At 36.9% G+C, this 21,704-nt stretch overlaps 1 protein-coding gene across 1 annotated transcript in view; it reads right to left on the minus strand.

The window, feature by feature from the left end:
- Positions 1 to 16,102, minus strand: part of LOC136988218 (cyclin-dependent kinase 10-like) — a 29,102-nt gene extending 13,000 nt beyond the window's left edge. Inside the window, exons 1-3 of the mRNA XM_067286063.1 lie at positions 15,932 to 16,102; positions 7,627 to 7,699; positions 2,856 to 2,927 (exon numbers count right to left, since the gene is read on the minus strand). Coding sequence (XP_067142164.1) covers positions 2,856 to 2,927; positions 7,627 to 7,699; positions 15,932 to 16,036 — 250 coding nt within the window. The 5' untranslated portion in view covers positions 16,037 to 16,102. The remainder of the gene's footprint in view (positions 1 to 2,855; positions 2,928 to 7,626; positions 7,700 to 15,931) is intronic.
- Between the last annotated feature and the right edge of the window lie 5,602 nt (positions 16,103 to 21,704).

Consider the following 21,704-nt stretch of genomic DNA (forward strand, 5'->3'; position numbering starts at 1 on the left):
CTCTAGTTTTCCATTATGTATAATAGTTGTTTTATCACTAACAGACAGTACAGTAAATAAATGATCCATAATTTAATAAAACTAGAATAATGAAATCAAATCTCATCAAATTTTTTCAAAATTCAAATAGGTATCCAATAAAGAACAAATATGCAGTGGTACCTTCTACTTTCAATGATTCTAATTTTGAATGCTCCAAAGTTAGAGATGGGTAGTTCTGGTCAGAACCACTTCAGGCTCAAAACTACTAGAAACAGTCCCACATCGACAGTTCCAGTTCCACAATTACAAATGCATTCTTCATTTTGCAGTTTTACGAATACAGCTTTTAATGGAACAATAAAATCTTTATCTGGATTTGAACATAAAACTAATTGACAATGTTCCACGACTTTTAAGGAATAATTAAATTAGTTTTGAGTATTTTAAAATTATAAAGGTACTTTAAAAATTTATACTTTTATCAGAGTTCTTAATTATTTGTTTTTATTAGTAAACCAGCAGATAAATGTGGCATTGCCCAGCCAAAAAGAAGGATAAACATTAAAATGAAAATTATATTACAAGTTTGGTTATTTTAACCTACCATTGTTATGTTTATCACAAAGTATCAAGGAGCTCAAATTAGGAGGAGAGTGAGGCATTCAGATTTCACAGAAGTCTATATTTTCCTTGGAGCCCCAGAGAGTAAGTATAAAAAATTTGGTACAGATTGGGCAAAAACCAAGAACAGAGAGAGAAATATTCTATTACAGTCAAACCTGTTTTTGTGCGGTCTTTTTCTGTGCGATTTTTATTTGTGCGATTTGTTTTGTGCGGTATATGAAAATTTCAATCAAATTGGAACATAATTGACTCCTGTAAAATTTTTAAAAACTCTATTGGTTGTTTTCTATGACATCAGCAGGTTTTTTCATTTTTTATTCAGTAAAATTTTTTTCTCATACGTTTATTTCAGTCCCCTCTTATTTTAATAGCATAAAAACCATAAATATTATGTTATATTTGAACAGATGCAGTAAGTTAGCTCCCCTCCAGCTTTAGACTGCAGGTGTGAAATTTCATGCCTTGTTAAATGAAATAACACTTCCTGCAGCTATATTTATCAAATAAAATCATTATTTAACGATTATTTTTAACTTTTTAATGTTAGATTCGTATTTAAGTGGAAATAATTAATTAATATAAAAATTAAAATTCTTAGAGGATTTTTTTCCCCATTAGGTGTTGCAGAAAAAAGCCCAAGGAGTTAAAAAAGCAATTCCTAGTTATTTCGTACGGTTTCAAGTTATTTTCCACGTGAGACTTTTTTTATGCGGTCCCTATTCACCACATAAAAAAATATTTTTTTAATTGTGTTGCCAAAACTATTTTTTATAGCCTCGTCGCGCGATTTTTTTTATGCGTTTTCTTTTATGCGGTCCCTATCCCCCGCATAAAAACAGGTTTGACTGTATATATACTGTATAAAGTAGACCCCTATAACACGGTAGATATGTTCCGTGTTATATGAATTCCGTGTTGTATGAGTCACTTAAATACATGAGCCAATCACAGCCTGGCATGTGTGCAGTTTAGGGGCTACGGCTATTTGAAAGGTTTTCTTCCATAAAATTAACTGATTCTAGACTAATTTGACTCAACATTTCCAAAACACGTATAATTTTTCGGGAATAATCCATATAAACTATGCTATAAACAACAAATTGTAGGATTACTTACCGAGTGTGCACCGTTCGACGACGCCATTGCTTAAGCTTGTTTTCTTTGCAGAGTGGCTCATTGAACAGTGGGCGCATGTTTCCCGATAAGTTAATTTTCTGCGAAAAATACGCTGAACTTTGGAGACATCATTAATATAAATATAATTTTTATGGCCGTTAAATAATAAATGGTTTTTAGTAGGTCTGCTGCTCGTTTAAACTCAACAGTTTGTGCAATGTCCGCTATTGGTCCAGATTCGACCAATCCTGCCACGACACGAGTCGGCGATGACATTTTACCGTGTTATACGAGTCTCTTTTAGCGTGTTATACAAACATGATTGCAATTTTTTTGCGTGTTATACGAATCCATGTTATAGGGGGGTCTACTGTATATAAAACTGATGAGAAATTGTTGAGTCCAACAAACTAAGCAGTTCTGAAAAACCATTCAATCAAAATAGTTTTGTACTTGGATCAGCTCCAGAGGAAGAACTGGGTTTTTTCCACCTCTAACTCAAAGTTTAAACATTATATTAATATAGACTAGTATAACTTAAATATTTAGGTTCAATATTGTTATTTAAAAATTTAAATTTTTGTCAAAAAAAAATTAAAATTAAAATGACCTACATAATAATGAGTGTGCCCCTACCAGATATTTCATAAAATGTAAATTTTTTTGACTGAAGGAGAAAAGAATTTTTAAGTGAAATGGAAAATATCAATGAAAATTGATATCTCGGGAACAAATAAATGAAAATTGATAAAATTTGATGTGTAGGTTGAAAAAAATTAGCAGATGATACTCATATTTTGTCCAGATGATGCATATCTTTAGTTTTTTAATAAAATGTGAATTCTGATAGGCAGAAAGTGTTCTAATTCTAGTACAGTAACGTTCGCTTTGTTAAGCTATTCATTTGTTTGCTTACTTGATGGCTTGCCTCTACCAAGCCTTATGATAGAATGTATCTTTAAAAAAAAAAACCAGTTACTATTTGAGAATTAAAAAAAATATCTGCATACAAATTTAAATTAATGAACAATTAATTTACAACAAACAATTTTAATAATTAGAATACAAACAATATTTAAAAACTTAGATTAAATAAAATTTTCAATGAAATTCAAAATATTAAGTTTTATTACCATCTTTTTCTCTTTCCATCCTCATTTTCTTCATTGCAACTATTTCATTTGTTTGAGTGTCTCTTGCTCTATCTAGAATAAATATACCATAAAGTTATGTATATGTTAGTTAATAAATTTCAAACAATGAAATAATTATTCATTTTAAAAAATTTTTAAATACTTTTTATTTTAATAAAAGTATTAATAAATTAATATATAGTTTCAAATTACTGTTTTTTAAACTACAGTAGAGCATCAATTATGTGACTCAATTAGGGACTGGGGTTGGTCAAATAACTGAAAAAATGGATAACCGAAAAGTATGAAAAAATACGTTATTATTATAGTATATTAGTATATCCCATGTAATTAGTATATTAGTATATCACTATTAACCTACTTCACATTGAATTTTCATCGATGTTAAGCCTAACAAAATTTTTTAAAAATAATAATTGTTGCTATTGTATCATTAAAAATTATTTCTTTATTTTGCACAAAATAAATACAAAAATAAAGAAAAAAGTAGAAAATTAAACCTTGTTTAAATACTGGCTTCCCTTTCATGCTCGAGCCAGTGTTGTCAGCTAAAACATGCAAAAATGTAACAAAAATAATATTAAAGTAGTCAAGACATAGCCAGATAGTGTAGCGCCACATCACTAGAGGACAATTGAATTTGCTGACTAGAACGCGGTCGGTTAACCGATGTGATGGTTGATCAGGGGTCGGATAATCGATGCTGTACTGTAATTAAAAAAAAAAATTATAGATTACTTGGATAAAATTCAAAATGTTTAAATAAAATGTTAAGTTTTATATTTTTTTCTTTTTACATAAAAATTTGCATTTGAAAAAACTTTTTCTGGCATGATTAGAATGTATTATACTAGAACATTGCAAGACTTTGTTGTATTGCAATAGAATTGAAGCAAAGCCAGAAGGAAAGAAGCAATCTCAGCACCTGTTAGGCACAGAAAAGGTGATCCTTGTACAGTACTTGACGAATTCAGGCAGATGAACTTTGCACTTGCTGCCACAAAAGAGACTATCCTTGTACCTACAGGTCACGGGAGACACGATCCTTGCACTGGTGAGGTATGGAGAGATGATCCAAGAACAAAGCAATCACCATCAATTGCTTTGTTCTTGTGTTTTGTTCATTTTTCACACTTATTTTTTCTTAGGCGCAGGTAATATTATTTTTATTTTTGACTCCTAAGCCTGAATTATGCTAGCATCAAAGAGCATGGACATTGTCACTGTAATACCTATGTATAACGAAAACAAAGTCATGGACTCCTATTTTTACTTTCCTGGCTCTGTTATAGATAACAGAGGGAAAGTTTGGAAATTGGTAAAAAATGATCCCCCAAGATTTTTAATTTTTGGACTCGGGACCTTGAAACATTGAGAAATGCATAAACATTCAGAGCTTTATTCTGTATGTATGAATGTTTGTGTGTTTGTGTGTGTATGGAGCACAATTTTGTTTACTCTCTTCAAAGCTTAATAACTCCTGTGCTTTTGAAAATGTCTGAAATTTTGCAGAAGGTTTGTGTATTAGAAAGATTCATGCTATTAAATTTTAGTGGTTTAAGGTTGAGGGGCGATAGAGGGTGGTTGTGTATCATATCTCGAGTAGGGTCAGATTTAATGACGATTTTACTTGTTATTAGCATTTACAATTTTTTATAAAGCCCATCCCTACCCTCAAAATTAAGCTTTTTGCCATTTTATAATAATTAAAAATTTAAACAGTTTTATTTAATGAACTATCATAACAGAGTGCTACCAGAATTTTAAATATTGCTGGGAAAGTTAAGTGATTTGTTGCTAGAATTTTACATTTAAATGGACCCACATTACATTTCTGGATACTGTCAGCCATTTTCATTAAAATTGTATATATATTTTTTAATTGGATTGTCATCAGTAAACATTTTTAAAACTGTTTTGCATAATTCTGCAGAAGCACAGCCTACAATAAAAGATCATCTCTGTGAAGAAAGATTGCTAATGTTTTCTGATGATTGGACATGGCAGATAGAAGATGACTTGGTTTCTTCAAACTTTTAACTTTTTAAAAAATACCTTCAATCATTTTAATTAAAATTGAGTATTGACATTATTGAAAATTAAAACAACCATCAATTTTAAGATCTGTAGATAAAAAGACTAACTGAAATCAGTCATATTATTAATTAGTATTATCTTTAATTAAAAAAAAATAAATTGTTAAATATTAATTATATTGTAGTTTATATAACTATTAATAAAAATACAGTATAATGTAATTACACGTTTTTTTAAATCAACTTATTTAGAATTGAAAATTAAAAGATAAATTTCACTAATCATCAGTGGTGTAGCTACAAATTTTGCTGCCCACAAAGCACCCCTACATGTTTGTGTCTGAAGCAGCCAGCCATTCTCAGCCTTATTACATCACTGCTCTTCATGAATATAACAAGGAAATATTGCCAGTAACCAATACTCATTATAACCAAGTCTGACTGTATATAATGTGTCTTTCCTAACTTGCACTAGAGTTTCTTGTAAAAAATTTTCTAATTAAAAATGTCAAGATTTTTCAATTATAATTCTTTTATTGAAAAATATCAATTAAATCTTATTTTGTTATACTTATTCCTACATTGAAAATGGGAATGTTCATTGTAATGATATTTAATATAAAATCAATAAATATTTTTGAGACTAATAAATACAAAGTGAGAAAATTCCTGATGCAAGATAGAACAAACACTTACAAATCTTTCACATTAAATATACCCACATATATTATTAAAAACTTTTTAGATTGGACCATTTGCAGTCATCAAGCAAACGTGGGCCAACAATTGATATTAAAAGCAATTATTAATTTGTATTTGGCTACTAGCCAAACAAGAGACTTACAGACAAGTTCTTGTAATGTTTTATTCTATAATAAATTTGAGAGCTTTAATAACTTTTCATATTTAAATTAGATAACTAATTGGACTGCAATCTGAAAAATTGTAGACCTATATATTCTCATTGTCATCCATCTGTCTATCTTTCTTTAATCTTGAAAATGGAGTTAGATAGATGAAAGCCGAAACCAGATATGAGAAGATTAGGGCAGGAGGCTCCAACTATATATGAACTTCCAGTACTAACTGGAAGTCACATTATTTCAATTAAAAAATTTTCTCCTGAAAGGAGTTAGATAGATGACCAGCACAACTCTATTGCTAATGAAAAAGTATGATGTACAGGGTTTAAGACACTACTAATTTGAGGTGAAGAGTGCACACAGTATTTTAAGTTAAATAAATTAAAAATATGATTAAAATTGCACCACAGCATTGTGACAATGTCACAATAAATAATTGCTCATTAAAAATATTTTATTCTTTAAGATATACAGGAGATTGTTTTAACATTCCTAAACAGACTGTCCAGAATTTCACTTTTCACATATGATATACTTTTAAAATTAGCTCCACAGTTTATAACCTGGCCTTTAAATCATCAAGAAAACTCTGCAAATGAAAGAAAAAATCGTAAATTTTCCTGATAGGAGCAATTGATGGAATGCACATTACTATTGAAGGCATCATTACAAATCCAAAATCTTACATTATTAGAAAAGATTTTCATTTAGTCATTTCGCAAGATGCAATGGATCATAGTTATATAAAGTAAAAAACTCGTCCAAATAAGAATCTGAATAAAACAAAAACTTGTCCAAACAGAAAAAAATTCTTTGGAATGGTACAGTTTTCTATGTTAAATTCTACTATAAGACAGAAACCTGTCCAATGTTGAAACAGAAGAGGTTTCTGGATACAAAGAATATAACCTAGATAAAACAAAAAAAATTAAAATTTAACTGTAGACAAATAAGTAAAATTGTACCAGGTATAACTATCATCACAGAGTGTGACAACCTATTCCGAGAACAATTTCGAGCCTTGTAAAAGAAATGCAGGTCACGTGATAAGGGGACAGGGTCTTTGTTGGGTCTTAACTAACTAGGCAGGAACTGAGAACTTTTAAGAATCAAACAATTCTTCTGAAAATTGAGACCAAGAAAACAAATAATGAATGTAATTCTTAAAAACTATTGAGAATAAGGTAACACAATGCCGCCAATTTGTCTTGTACACAATAGTTAGTAACTAGCTATTACTGACTATTTGAATAGAAGTTAACACGTTGATAATGAGATTGAAGTAAATGGTTAATTAGAGTATTCAAATTCCTTGAGATCACAAAATAACTCTGTATAATTCTGTATTACTCCAATGTGATTAGAATTTTTGATGGTAGAGTGAGACACTAGTTTTTGGAACTTGAATTAGCTTGTTTGCTGTTATGTGAGCTAATAAAGACCATGCCCAAAAAATACTCAAATACCTAACACAAGTTCTTGGGAACTTTCTAGCAAATAAAAAATTGCTTTTTTCTCTACTGAGTTTCTTAATCAGGTAAATAAATTAGGAACATTCTGTATTTGTAGAAGAAAGTCTTAAACCAATTTCTAATTATTCAAATTAGTAATCTGAATGATCAATTTTAATAATTTATTTTAATAATTAATAATTTAAATTTATCTTATAGGCCGAACAACTTTTCCCATCTCAACAGCAAATTTCCAAAATTTTTAATTTCTTTATTATGTTAAATATAGCAAAATAGAATATTTGGCAGTTTTCATTTAATATTTAGTATTTGAACAACTGGAATTATATATTAAATGCTTTTCATATAAGTTTATTTAAAATAATAATGGTTTACTTACAAACAATTCCATAGGTTCCTTCACCTATTCTGTTCAGCTTTTCGAATTCAGTTACCATACGACATCTTCCCATCTTAAATAAAGGAAAAACAGTCATTTGAAAAAGTCCTTACTTAAAACAAAAATGTCCAATTAATATGAATTTTATCTTTTTTTAGTTTTTTAAAATCATGGTTAGAAAAAAAACTTCATTTTTTTATATAGTATGGTCTATTTTAATCAATCCACTGGAATAACTCAAAAAATATACATCCTACAGAAAAATTCATTAAACCAAAAATATTAGACTTCAAGAAGGCCACAAAATGGGTCTATCACAGTTTTATCATAGATGGCACTACAATTTGCAGAAATGAGTTGAACTTTATTTTCTTAAATGGGAACCGACAGTTTTTATTGGATATTATGATTCTATACCAAAAACAAAAACTTTTACCTAAAACATTGTTTTGAAAGATGCACTTATCAGAATACCTTGCATGAGCATTTGAAGTTTTAGTTGCAAAAACACACCTGTCAAATACTGGTTTAAAATTAAACAAAATATGACTTTTAAACTTTTTAATTTGTTTAAAATGACTTTATATATATATATATATATATATATATATATATATACAATTTACCCATAAACTAAAGACTTTTATTCAGAAAACTCTTAGCAGTAGAACATCTTTTTCATCTGTAATATTGTGCAAAGAAAAATAATTCATATAATATAAACAAATACGTACAATTTTTCTACATTTTTCTTCATTCATTTACTAAATTTATAATACTCAAATACTTCTCAAGATTTTCCTGATAGATAAATCATGTTTACAAAATAAGTGTAAACTCATTTGTATTAAAGTAAATCAAATCAAAGATCAATATTATTAAACATTTATTTTTTGGTTTGTTGTGTTTCTAGTTTTCAAATATACAGTAATTTATCTGCTAAGGAAAAATTTGTATGAATAAATGTTTATCTGATAAATAACTGCATCATTTTTAAACAGCAATGGATAACATGTGGTCTGCAAGATTGACTGTGGCATCCCATAAGACAGACAATAATGACATATTTCAGCTCCTATTTTTTTCAATAATCACATTAAGTACAGCACTGTTCCAAAGTCTTGCCCCAGTTATAAAAATTAGACTAATCAGTTATAAGAACTTGTTAGTTCTTATAACTGATTAGTCTCACAAGCACCCACTAGAAGCAGTAAACTAAAGCAAAAGTATTTTAACATTATTAATGAATTTTCAATCTAATTTCCATACATTTTATGTTTTCTTATAACAGTGTTGTGAAGAAGAGCTGGGTTTGGTAGATTTTTTATAGAGGATAGGCAAGGAGTTACCCGTATAGCGTGTCAAAGTGCAGCCCTCACCGTTTCAAACGTCACACACGATAGTCCTCGAGTCAAACGAAGTTGACCATCGTCACTTTAGAGAATAAGTCAGCGTTAACAATAAACTGAAATATTTAACATTACATTTTCTTTGTAAACAAATTCATATGATTTTTGGTATAAATGTAGCTCTGAAGTTGGAACTTATCAGAGCCGTAGACCACATCACTCCTATGCACGTCTACAGCTCAGGCAAGGTCCCAACTAGTGTTACCACCCATCTGGTTTTCACCCAGACAGTCCAGGAATTGTCCGGATGAACTATTAATTTTGTCCGGGAATTTCGTAGAAACTGTGAAATTACAACAAAACAAAGTTCTTGCAAATATTGTTATAAATTTACACCATTTGAACAACGAAAGCCCTCACACTCACTGAAAGTCATCTGTCATTCCCCATGTTACTCTGTTTATGCTGATGTGTGACGCACAACCTGCCTCTTGACCTTTTTTTTTTTTGCTTGTATGTTTGTATGTTACTTCTATGCAAGTCCCTAGTCCCTAACTGTAACTGATTTAGAACCAGCATGCATGTTATTCTTCACATTGTAAAACGACATTGCGCATGCATCAGGAACTTCTGTTCAAACAAACCTGACCTGCCATCCGAGTCTGCAATTTTGTAAAGGTGGCAATACTAGTCCCAACAGTTTCATTCAGAGTTCCATTTTTACCTAATTCTTTCACTGTTTTTATTCATTATTTATTGATTTATATAAATAATAGTATATTTCAATTTTACTTATTTTATTTCATTTATATGAATTAAAACTAGGGGAGCTGCTGGCAGGCTGCCGATTGTATAACATCACTAGTTAGGGTCAATTTACACACAACAGTGACGTGCCGGCACAGTGCAGTAAGCATCGATAAATATCACACATAGTCAATCAGAGTTTCATGTACGACACTTGTATGATTGACAGAATATAGATCACGTGTTGTAGATGAAACTCTGATTGGCTATGTATGATATTTATCGATGTTTATGCACCAAACGGTCATTGTGCCGGCACGTCACTGTTGTGTGTAAATCGACCCTTATTGGTTCTTGTACACACGTATCTAGTGACGTTAAACAATCTTAATCTTAATCTTAATATTGTCGGTTGGACGCTTGCTGCGAGGCTTAGGCGTCCCGTAGATGTTTACTTGTTGGCTGGTCGTCCTCTAGCGGTGAAGTCAGGCAACAGCTTGTAAGTGTGTGTTGATGAGAGCGGCGGTGGCGCCCACTAGTAGTGGAATGTTTTGACGTACTCTTTAAAAAAAATAGTCAGAGCTTCCTGACAGGTGGAGAGAGGATTGAGGGTAAGATAGTTGGAGATCTTGGGGTTGTGTGACGTGGTGAGAGGATAGTCGTTTAGAATTTTTTGCCGGATATTGTTGAAATTGGGGCAGTAGTCGAGATGATGCGATGACGTGTCGATCTGGTCGGGGCAAGTACTGCATTTGTCCGTTTTTTTGATTTTCCGGAAGAAGAGAAAGTGATTCGTAAGCAGCGAGTTGGTCCTGGCGCGGTTGACGAGGACGTTCATGTAGCAATCGGTGATGGAGGGAATGCTGGTATACGAAGAGTCGTTCAGCCAGGGGTAATTGGAGTGGTTACGGTAGTGATTCCAGTCGTGTTCCATGTTCTGTTGGTGATCATAGCGCAAGATCACGAAGAGGTCTTCGGGTGTGATGTAGTTGGAGTTGACAGAGATGGATGGGTGACTTTTGGCGAGGGCGTCAACCTTTTCATTGATTCCGATGCCTAGATGAGCTGGAGTCCAAACGAGATGTAAGTTTTTGCCATGGCAGTAGTGGATGTGGAGACGTTCGTGAATGCTTCGAATGATGGTAGGGGAGTTGACATTATAATTAATCAAGGCAGAGAGGACAGATTTGGAATCTGTGCAGATGACGGCATTGACGCAAGAGGTGGTGGCATAAGAGATTGCTTGCAGGATGGCATAACCCTCGGCTGTGAAGATGGAGGACTCAGGGTGGAGGGTATAGTGGGCAGTGATGTTGTGAGTATCGTCGATATAGGCAGCGGAAACTCTGTGAAGAGTTTTGGAGCCATCGGTGGCAATGAAGGTGAGGGAAGGATGACGATCGCGCCAGATCTTGAAGAAGAGACGGATACTGTCGTTAGTGTTATTTGTGCACTGGAAGTCGTAGTCGTCGAGAGAGATATGGTGATCAGTGTGAAGGCGGGTGTTGGGAGAGGGGATATTGTCGAGCGGGATGGTGATGTTGTGGCGACTGATCCAGTTGCGGGTGAAATGATTGAGTGGGATTCTGACCAGGGTAACACCGTCAGGGTGGTGAATATGGTGTAAGATCTCGTAGAAGAGGCGATCGTCGTTCTCTTTTTTTAAGTACGTGCTATACTGTTTGATGATGACCTTTTGGAAGCGTAGTTCGATCGTGGTCCTATTAACCGCACGGAGGGTAACGGTGTTGTTGGTTGTGAGGGGAAGACCCAGGCATAACTTAAGATATTGTATTTGAATAGAGTTGAGGATCTTGTAGTGGGAGGGCGTGAGGGAAGCAATGCCCGGGATTGTGTAGGTAATAATGCTACCGATGATGCTGTCGGCAATGGTAATGAGGTCTTTGGGGGAGCCACCGTGCTTCTTGTTGCAGAAAATCTTGAAGATATTGAGGAGACGATTGCATTTGCTGTGGATGTATTGGATGTGGGCAGACCAGATAAGAGTAGAAGTGATGTGGATGCCGAGGAGTTTGACCCTGCGGACAACGGGGAGGGTTTGACCATGAATGGAGAGCTTCTGAGTGTTAAGAGTATTGTAGGGGATAAGGAGAATGGCGCACTTCTGAGGTTGACAAGTGATGGCGTTGTGCTCGGCCCAATCCGCAAAGGAGGTGAGAAATCGATTGGTGTGATATTGAAGATCAGAGTAATTGTTGGCGTAAATAATGGCAGTGATATCGTCGGCGTAAATGTAGATTTGAGTGTGATGATTCTCCAGATGGAAGATGTCTTGCATGAATAAGGCAAAGATGAAAGGGGATATGACACTGCCTTGTGGGATGCCTTTGCAAAGGGTGTGCTCAGAAGACAGGAGGCCTCTCCATTTCACTGTGTTTAGTCTGTTGGTGAGGAAATCCTGAAGCCATAAAAGGGAGTTGCCTTTCAGGCCTTTCTGAATGGCTTTTTGGATAAGGATGTGATGTTTGACAGAGTCATAGGCATGATAGAGGTCCAAGGAGATGATGTTCAGACGCTGATTAGAGTTTCACAGAGTGTGGATGTGGGTCAACAGATGGGTGAGGAGGTCTCTTGTACCCTTGCCGGAAAGACCACCTAGATGTTTATGATTGAACCATTTTTGGTGTTGGCAAGGCGGGTCCAACGTTGAAGGATCATTCTCTCCAGGGTCTTGCAGATTGTAGACGTAAGGGTGATGGGTCGGTAGTTCGCCACATTTGACGAGTCCTTATTGGGTTTACTGATGGGAATAATAATTGTTTTCTTCATGTTGAGGGGGATTTTGCCTGTGCTCCATATATGATTAAGGATAGTCAAGAGATGTGTTCTGCTCTGCTGGTTGGCTTTATGAAAGACAGACATGGGAATGCCGTCTGCACCAGGGGTCGTATTCCTCGCCTTTTGGATGGCAACGTTCAGCTCCTGAGTTGAGAAAGGCGAGTTATAGTCGGTCTGGCCAATCGGGGCGTTGTTGGTGGGAAGGAGACGGATGTCTAGGGTAATTTCAGAAGAGTGTGGAATGAAGTGATGTGCGAAGGCTTCTACTTGACTATACGGATTTGTTATGATGTCACCGTTGATGTTGAGGATGAAGTGAGTCAGAGGGGTGGCGGAAGTCGTGCGTAACTGGCGGATGATTTTCCAGACGTTGATTTTGTAATGTTGGGTGTTGGCCATGTGTTTCCAGTAGTCGCGCTTGCTCTCGAGAATCGTTTGTTGGAGAGTAGCTTTGGCACGCTTGTAAGCCATCTAGTTCGTCGCGTTAATGTTTTTGATAAATTTGTGGTACAAACGACGCTTGCAGGCCAACTTCTTCCTACAGTCGCTGGTCCACCAAGGTTGACTTGGGCGACTATGGTAGGTCCCAGAGGGACAGGACGTAAGACAGGACTGGTAGTGGCTAACGAGATCGTCGTACGACCAGTCGTTGCCCTCGGGCCAGGAATGGGTGTAGGCGGAGTGAGTGGGATTGACAGGGGAGGGGGGATGGTTTTGGGAAAGGGCGGTGGCCCTTAACCGAGGGGAGGTCGATGGCGATCATGCAGTGCCTGCTGCCATGACTAAAGAAGAGGGGGGGTCCAGAGTGCATTGGTAGCTAAAGAGGCAGAGACGAGGGACAAGTCGATAGCAGTATTGTGGTTGTTAAGATTAAGAAAGGTGGGTTGGCCATTATTGAGGGACATGAGGTCGGAGTTGTTAATCAGATGGGCAAGATAACGGCCCCTGGGATCGGCGGTGTCATTGCCCCATAGGTCGTGATGGGCATTGAAGTCGCCGCAGATGATGGTGGGGATATGGGGGGTGGGTGACAGAAGGGTGTCGAGATGGGGGTTCACACTGCGAGCGGCAGACTGGGGGGGGGGAAGTAAGCATTAATGAGACGGATGGGAGAGGGGGTGTAGATGGTCGTGATGATACATTCGGGGTCACCAGGAGCAAGGGACTGCTTCAAAGAGACAAGAGAACAGGGGATTTGTTTGTGGATGTAAGTGATGAGCCCGCCGCCTTTACTGTGGGCACGGTAGGTGTAATAGGCATTGAAATTAGATAAATTTAGGGTGCGGTTCGGTTGAAGCCAAGATTCCTGAATGAGAATGATGTCAAACCCTTTCCACGTGTTCTCAGCTTTAATTTGAGTGATTTTGTTGGAGAGACTGGTAGCATTCCATTGGAGTAGTTTCATGAACGCTTGGATTAGTTTTTGGGTGGAGGAGTTGGGGTACGCCGTTGCTGGCCTGAGGGGAGGACATTAGTAGGGGTGATGCGTTCAGGTTCTTGTTTGGAGGTTTTAGTTTTTAGTTTCTTAGCTTTAGTGGTGATCGTGTTGTTTTTTTGGGCGAGTGATGTTCCTCTGGTGCAACGTTTATTGTGGTTGTTAACTGCTTCATCATTGGAAATAGTTTGTGGATGTTGGTTGGGGGGGAGCAAAGGCGGGTCATAGTCAGTGATGCATTTGTTGGATGATTCGATGGGATCAATGGTTGGGGGTGTGGTATTGGGTGCCCGGGAGTTTGGGCTATAGTGGTCTGAGCAGATTTCGGACTGGGATTGGGTCAGAGGGGTGTGAATGGCTTGTTTTGTGAGGTTTTCGAGGATCTGTATCATATGATTGAGGATGAGGGTTTGCTTGGATATGGCCTCTTGGATGGCAATGAGTTGCGGGAGGGTGTCCTTATGCTCCAAAGGTAGGGGTTGTCTTGATGGATAATGTGTCGGGTCGGGATCGTCCTGTCTGCGACCATTCTTAATCATTTCATTGTAGGTGGGTTGGGATTTATTGTTGCGTATCGTGTGGGTACGAGCTTCGTGACGAGAACAGTTGTATTGTTTTTGGTGACGAATGATTAGTTGTTCTGTGTGGTATGCCGGACAGTTGGGGGAGTTATAGAGGTGTTGGCCGTGGCAATTAACACAGTTGGGATGCGGAGCAGGGCACATGTCACCAGTGTGTTGATCTCCGCATCTGGTGCACCTGGTCTTGCTTCTACAGAATTGCTGAGTGTGGCCCAGGCGGCCGCAGTTATGACAGATCCGCGGACGGTCGATATATTGCTCTGTATGGTAGGCTGAGAGAAACAGACGGATTTGTTTGGGGACATGATCCGTCGCAAGATCAAGTTTGATGGTCCCAGTCGGTAGACGTTGGTCGTCATGTTTCCTGCTAAATCTCTGCACTCTAACAGGAAAAAGGCCGTCTTCTTTTAGGAGCTCGAAAATTTCGCATGCGTGCAAATCAGTAGGGACGCCTTTGATGATGAGGATTTTAATGTAGGAATTATGTGTTAGAGTGGTGTGAATGGGGATATTGTCTAACTGCGAATAGGAGAGCAGAGTGGTGACGAAGGATGGGAGGGTGGAGACGTAAAGTTTTCCGGTTTTGGTGGTTGATATGTTGATAAGTTTTTTGTTAAGATCGGGATGGAGGCGTTTTAAGTAGTTGTAAAGTGTCTTCCCATTGAGCGCGTGATCCGAAGAGGCAGACTGAATCAAACACGTGGGATTGATTAGGTTGATGTTTTTGGTGGTGAGCCAGGCTGCGATGTCCCCGGGGGTGGGCCGAATGTGGTAGACCCAAAAGGACGGGTGGTGTTGAGAAGTCGACGGGAGTTGTGGGTCGGCGGTCTTGGAGTTATCCATCGTTACGAGAGGGAGAGCGACCGTGGACAGAAGAATACACGTGGCAAGCAGACCTTGCCACTATTGCTGTGCACACGGTGTCACGAACTCCTGTTTTCCGGAAAAACGGGAAATAATCTTCACATTACAATAAAATTAACTGTCAGTTTACGATAGAACCGTCGCAGTCAAGTTCGACGGGGGAACGCTTGACTTCGGGAGGGGAGACGCTCCCGAAATTCCTGTCGGATCTGGTTACATCCCCCTACGATAGGCGGATGGAATGCAAGTGGAATGTCAATTGTCCAGAGAAAGGATGCTAGGAGCACCTGCTATTGTCTATTGAACCGATATGAGAGGTTCGAATCCACGAACGAAGGGAGGAAAAAAAAAAAGAAAATTATGTTCACTTAAACAATCGGCACAAACAGTCGCAACCGCCGCCACGACGGTGCACGTAGTTGTAAAATTTTTTAAAAAAGTATGATAGCATGAAAAATACATTATTCAAATCACCAAGTTTATATTGCATTTATTTATAATGCTGCATTCAAGAGCATGTAATAACTTACTAAATCTTCATCCTTTATTTCAAAAGGTCTTCTTGTTACAAAAGAAACTAGTTGATATCGTTCTAGGCGTGAAGGTAACGGATTTGACAAACCCACTCGACTCATCGGTATAAATTTTCTTTTTTCCACGATACTTCTACTAAATTACAAGTTTCTAAGCTCTCAATTTCTATATGCAACAAACGACTAAACATGTGAATTTGTCAAACAACGCCATCTACCAAAACATAATATTTTAAATAGTAAGAATTGAAACGAGAACAAAATTTTGACAAAAAGTTTTTTAATTATGAAAATAAAATGAAGTTTAATTTTCTAGCTTGAAATTATTGAAACTTAAATTGCGGAAAATAATACAGTTAATAAACTAGTTGAAGTGGAGCGTTAGCGAAGCCGCTTCTATATATGGCCCAGAATTGTGTTTGTTCTCAAAATTTGGTCGATCGATATTGATGAATTATTTTATTTTTATTTATTTGCAAAGATACTATGGCCATCGATTTTTCCAAAAGACAGTTATTAAGAAAACAGTTGAAAACAGAAAGAAGTAAAACAAAAACAGTTACATATCAAAAAATGATTACAGCACGACTTCAGATTGTAGAAATTTCCTCCGTTTTTAAATACAAATTATTGACTATATTATATGAATAATTCATTCACATATATTGCTGATAGAATTGATTTTAATAGATTTTTTGAAATTCTTATAATTATTTATTTCTTTTTTAGACGAATTCCAGAATTTTATCATTTGGTATATTGGAGCGATCTGTGCTGTTGTGTGTTTTGAGACTGAGAATCAGTGGCGTAGCGTAGTGGGGGCGACAGGGGCGGCCCGCCCCGGGCGGCACTTTTAGGGGGCGGCAAAATTTCACAATAAATACACAATACACATTACACCTGTACAATACACAATAATGATGATTGTTCTTTGCCGAAAAGTTCTTTAGAATTACTGTATATTTTAGTCTTTTGAATTGAAATACCTATATAAGGGGGCGGCAATATTTTCCTCCGCCCCGGGCGGCTGACACCCACGCTACGCCACTGCTGGGAATAGATAATCATCGATTCTTCTGTTACTTTAACTAACATTTATTATTACATCACAAAGAAAACAGTCTTTTTTGGAGTTTGATTAATTTAAAACTATTTAATAATGTTTGTTTCATTTATAGTGGTCTAACCTTTTGTATTTGATCTTGATACTAGTGTGCAGTAACTGTTTCATGGTAATCTAAATTATGTATTGCTATACTTAAATAATTTTATGAGATTTGAAGTCTATTTAAGCAGTATTCAAGTTGTGAAGTCCCAAAAACGGGTTGACATTAATCATTTATATTAGAAAATTGTTAAAACGAATGTAGAAAATCGTCCATTGTTAAAGGGGACAAAAACCGATCAAAGATCGGATTAGACGCGTTAGTCATTTGAAATCGCGACGCAAGAAAAAAAAAAAAAAGAGAAAGATGTCAAAAGGCAAAAAGAGCCTAATGTAAAACAAACGCGATTATTGTAATAATTAAAGGTGGTGGACGAGAGTCCACCAGCAGAGATGGATCTTTGATAAGTCGCTCGTGTACGAAATTTAGATTATCAAAATTTGGAAAAAGGGAAAGGTTTTCAATAAAAAGGAACATCACATCAAGTCATTAAATTTTTAGGCCGGATGGCCGAGCGGTCGAGGTGACAGCCTACCGCTCTGGAGGACCCGGGATCGAATCCGAACGGGTCGAATAATCCCCAGGAATTTTTCGGGGGGTGGTCCGTTCGGATATGTCGGGCCCCGTCCCTCACCACCCGGTCGCCCCATTGTGGGCCTGGCCGAACCCATAATGGGCCTACTAAAAGAGGCCCTCTTAGTGCCCACAGGGCAGAAAGAGTTAAAAAAAAAAGTCATTAAATTTCAAAAATATCTCAGTCTAGACAACAATGGGGAAAATATGAGCGCAAGTTTCAAAGTTCCATCAATTCTTTCCGTCCTTAGTAAACGGAGGGTGTCAAGTAGATTCGTCGAGGCGGCTCTTTCTCGTGACTCGAACATGGGTCGTTTTTCGCTTGGAGACAAGCGAGGGACCAATCGAGAAGCGAGAAAGAGGGGACGTAGCGCCAATCAACTTGAACCATACGAAAAAGATTAATTAATGTAATCGCCGGGCAGAGGGGACAAGAGACTTTTTCCGCCGAGAGGTTTTTTCAAGAGAGACAAGAGGTGCTCCAGGAGGTCGATCGGAAAGTCCGCCAACGCCTGCCGACAAGTCGCTTCACCTGCCGCTGCCCTGGGGCCTACTAACTACCAACGATAGGAAACACGACGTCCAAAAAAGACCAAAGGAAAACGTTCGAACGTTCACCTGTGTAAAGAACTGTGCTTAGTGTAAGTTGTTTTGGGTTTAAATAAACGGGTTTTTTGTTAGACACTTGTCGTCCATGTCGCCTCTCCCACACCCACACGCGAACGACCCTAGACCTTCCTATCGCGGGATTAACAATTCCCCCTAGAAGTCGGCGGACTTACAAAGTGCAGTTTCTTTTTAACTCTTTCCACTCTGTGGACACTAAGAGGGCCTCTTAGCAGGCCCATTATGGGTTCGGCCAGGCCTACAATGGGGCAGCCGGGTGGTGAGAGAGGGGGACCGACATATTCGGTCGGATCACCCCCCGAAAAATTTCTGGAGATTTTCGATCCGTCCCGAATCCGATCCCGGGTCTCCCAGAGCGGTAGGCTACCACTTTCACCGCTCGGCCATCCGACCGTCTAAACTCACTCATCGTGGGTTAACGAGTGGGTTGTGGCCGAGTGATTAATGTCAGCTTATCGCTCTGAAGGACCAAGGAACGAGTCCGGATGGGTCGAAAAACCTCAGAAATTTTTCGAGAAATGTTCCATTCAAGATATGCTGAGCTTAGTCCTTCCCCATCCGGAAACGCTATAGTGAATCTGGTCGAACCCACAATGGGCTGATAAAAAGACCCTCTTAGTGCCAAAAGAGGCGGAAAGAGTCAAAGAGGAATACTAGTTTGACATTTAGCGAACTTTATTAGTTTTTCTGTGTTTTTTAAAGGAACTTTTTAAAGAGTAGGCAGTTGAGTAGCCTAAAAAGGAAGGTCCGGCTGTCTATAAAATTGTTCTGGAACATCAGTGTAAATGGTGATCGTCTAATAAATTTTGGAGCGACTTGTCTCTTGTTTGTAAAAAAAAAAAAAAAAAAAAAAAAATTAGCGAATGTTAATGGTTAGTTTTTCTTTTTAAAAAATAATTAGTTTTTTTCACATGAAAAAAAAGCATTTATTAAATATATAATCGTATATCATAGTTTGTCTGTAATGTTACTTTGTTCAACTTTGCTACTTTTGTAAAATCGCCAGAGGTAAACAGCACTCACTACAATGTGTAAAAATATGGCAAATCTGGCCCCCAAGAAAGCAGCTAAATAGGGCCTTAAACAATATCACCACCTCTTTAAAGTTCCCAAATCAAGGCTTATGCCAGACATCTCGATTTTGGCAAAACAGTTCCGTTATGTAATGTATCTAGCATATAAAACTCAAATTTTACATGATTTTTACTTTTCCGGCTGTTATAACAGAGGGAAAGTATGGAATCTGGCAAAAATTACCCTCCTCCAGAATTTTACATTTTTGGACTCGGAACCTTGAAATGTCGAGAAATGCAAAAAAATTGGGGGTAATTTCTGTATGTATGGATGTTAGTGTGTGTGGTGGGGACATAATTTTGTTCACCCTTTTTGAGGCTTAATAACTCCTATGTCTTTTGTCAAAAATTTCTGAAATTTTGCAGGGAGGTTTGTTTGTTAGGCGGATTGAAGCTATTAAATTTTAGTGGTTAAAGGTCGAGGGTTGGGAGAGATAATGGGAAACGTGAATATTTCGAGTAGGGTCGGACTTAATGACGATTTTACTCGTTATTAGCGTTTTTATAAAACTCATCCCTACCCTCAAAATTAAGCTTTTCGCCGTTGTATAATAGTTAAAAATATAAAAAATTCTTTAATAAAATATGATAACAGATGGCGCCACCAAAATTTTAAATGTTGCCGGGAAAGTTGAACAACTCTTTGCTGGTTTAGTATTATTTGTACCAAAAAATTATTTATGTTAACGATTTTTGAATTTTTATATGGACTTATGAAGAATTTCAAACTTCGTCTGTGCTGCCGGACCGCTCGATCATCATAGAACCGGAATATATATTTACAATTCCCACCATGATAAATAACGGTTATATATAGATCATCAAGACTTTTTCTAAGGTTTTTTCCTACTGCACAAATATTAGTTTTGTTTTGGCCAAGCCGATAAATCCTAGCGTTGAAAAGCTGTTCTAAAAGACATAAATGGAAAACAAGGACAATAACACAAATCTTTTATTAGCATTATTTATTTATTTATTAACTTCAACGTTCAATCTTAATCCTTAGACATGAAAAATATGTACTGTGCGCATGTTTATGATATAATTTCCTGTACGATAAGTGCGTTGTGGATTATAGTTTAAATCAGCGGTTCTCAACCGGGGTCCACAGAAAAAAATATCGAATTGAGGTGTTCACGTGATACTTTAGTGGTCTATAGGTTAATTCTACTTCAGAACAATTGTTTTACTGAGAATTAAATTTCTAGTTTATATAATGTCAATTTCTTTATTACTCATTTCTTGCATAAGGGTTAAAATATAATTACTTAAAATATTGAATACGTATACGACATATATATCTCATTGTCACAGTGGTATAGCGAGGGGGCAAGGGGGTGTATCATGCACCGGGCGCTCCTCTGCGAGTGGCGCCCAAATGGTCTCCAAGACAAACTATATGTCAGAGGTGGGCAAGCAAGAGTTCACGAGAGCCGAAATGTAGGTTTTGCAAAATGCATGGGAGCTGCAGTTCTGTACTGTCGTGGCGGATAGTATGGTAAGGCAGGGAAGGATAGGGTGTCCCCTATCCGAGTCGAAAACTTGTTTAAAAAAAAAAAAAAGATTTGACATGTCAATTTAATTTATTGCACCAACTTGGAAATAAAATTGCAAAAAAAAAAAAAAATTAACAAAAAGCAGAAGTTAACACTTTCAGCAAGAGCCGCACTTGCCCATGTCTGCTGTGTTTCTGGAGGGGGGCGCCAATAAAGTGTCGTGCCCCGGGTGCCAGTTATGTTCTCTACGCCATTGCATTGTCAAAGGCCAGAGAGATTATAACGCCGGAATTTGTTAGGAGAATCTTATACCATCAGTGTCATGTCACTTGACAGTGACATTTCTGAACGTTTTCCTCTTTTTTTACTAGTGAAAAATATAAGGGGGTTTTTCCCCGTGCAATGTCTATGTGGGTCCACAAAAAATTAAGAGGAAAAGGGGTCCATGGGCAAAAATAAGGTTGAGAACCACTGGTTTAAATGATGATATTGATGTTGCGGCTGCATAAAGAAAGGCCTATTATATGTATTCAATAAACATGGTAAATATTACCAACATTTTTTTCATAGCTTTTTCGTGGACCGAATAAAACCTGTGTAAACTGAAATCGCATGGTACTGAATATTCGTTTTAAACAGGTTCTTTTTTAACACAGAAAATCGCTCCATTCCGAGGAATTTTTTCCATTTAGGCTAGTTTCCTTTTTATTCGGGTTCCATTTTAGACAGGTTTTACCGTGCACTGCGTAATTTAGGTAAATATTTTAACTTTAACATAACCAGAAGAAAAAATGTTTATAAAACCCAAAATCGGAAAATTAATTACTGCACAATT

The sequence above is a fragment of the Centruroides vittatus genome, unplaced genomic scaffold, assembly GCF_030686945.1.
Source record: "Centruroides vittatus isolate TY-2023 unplaced genomic scaffold, ASM3068694v2 scaffold_324, whole genome shotgun sequence".
Classification (NCBI taxonomy): domain Eukaryota; kingdom Metazoa; phylum Arthropoda; class Arachnida; order Scorpiones; family Buthidae; genus Centruroides; species Centruroides vittatus.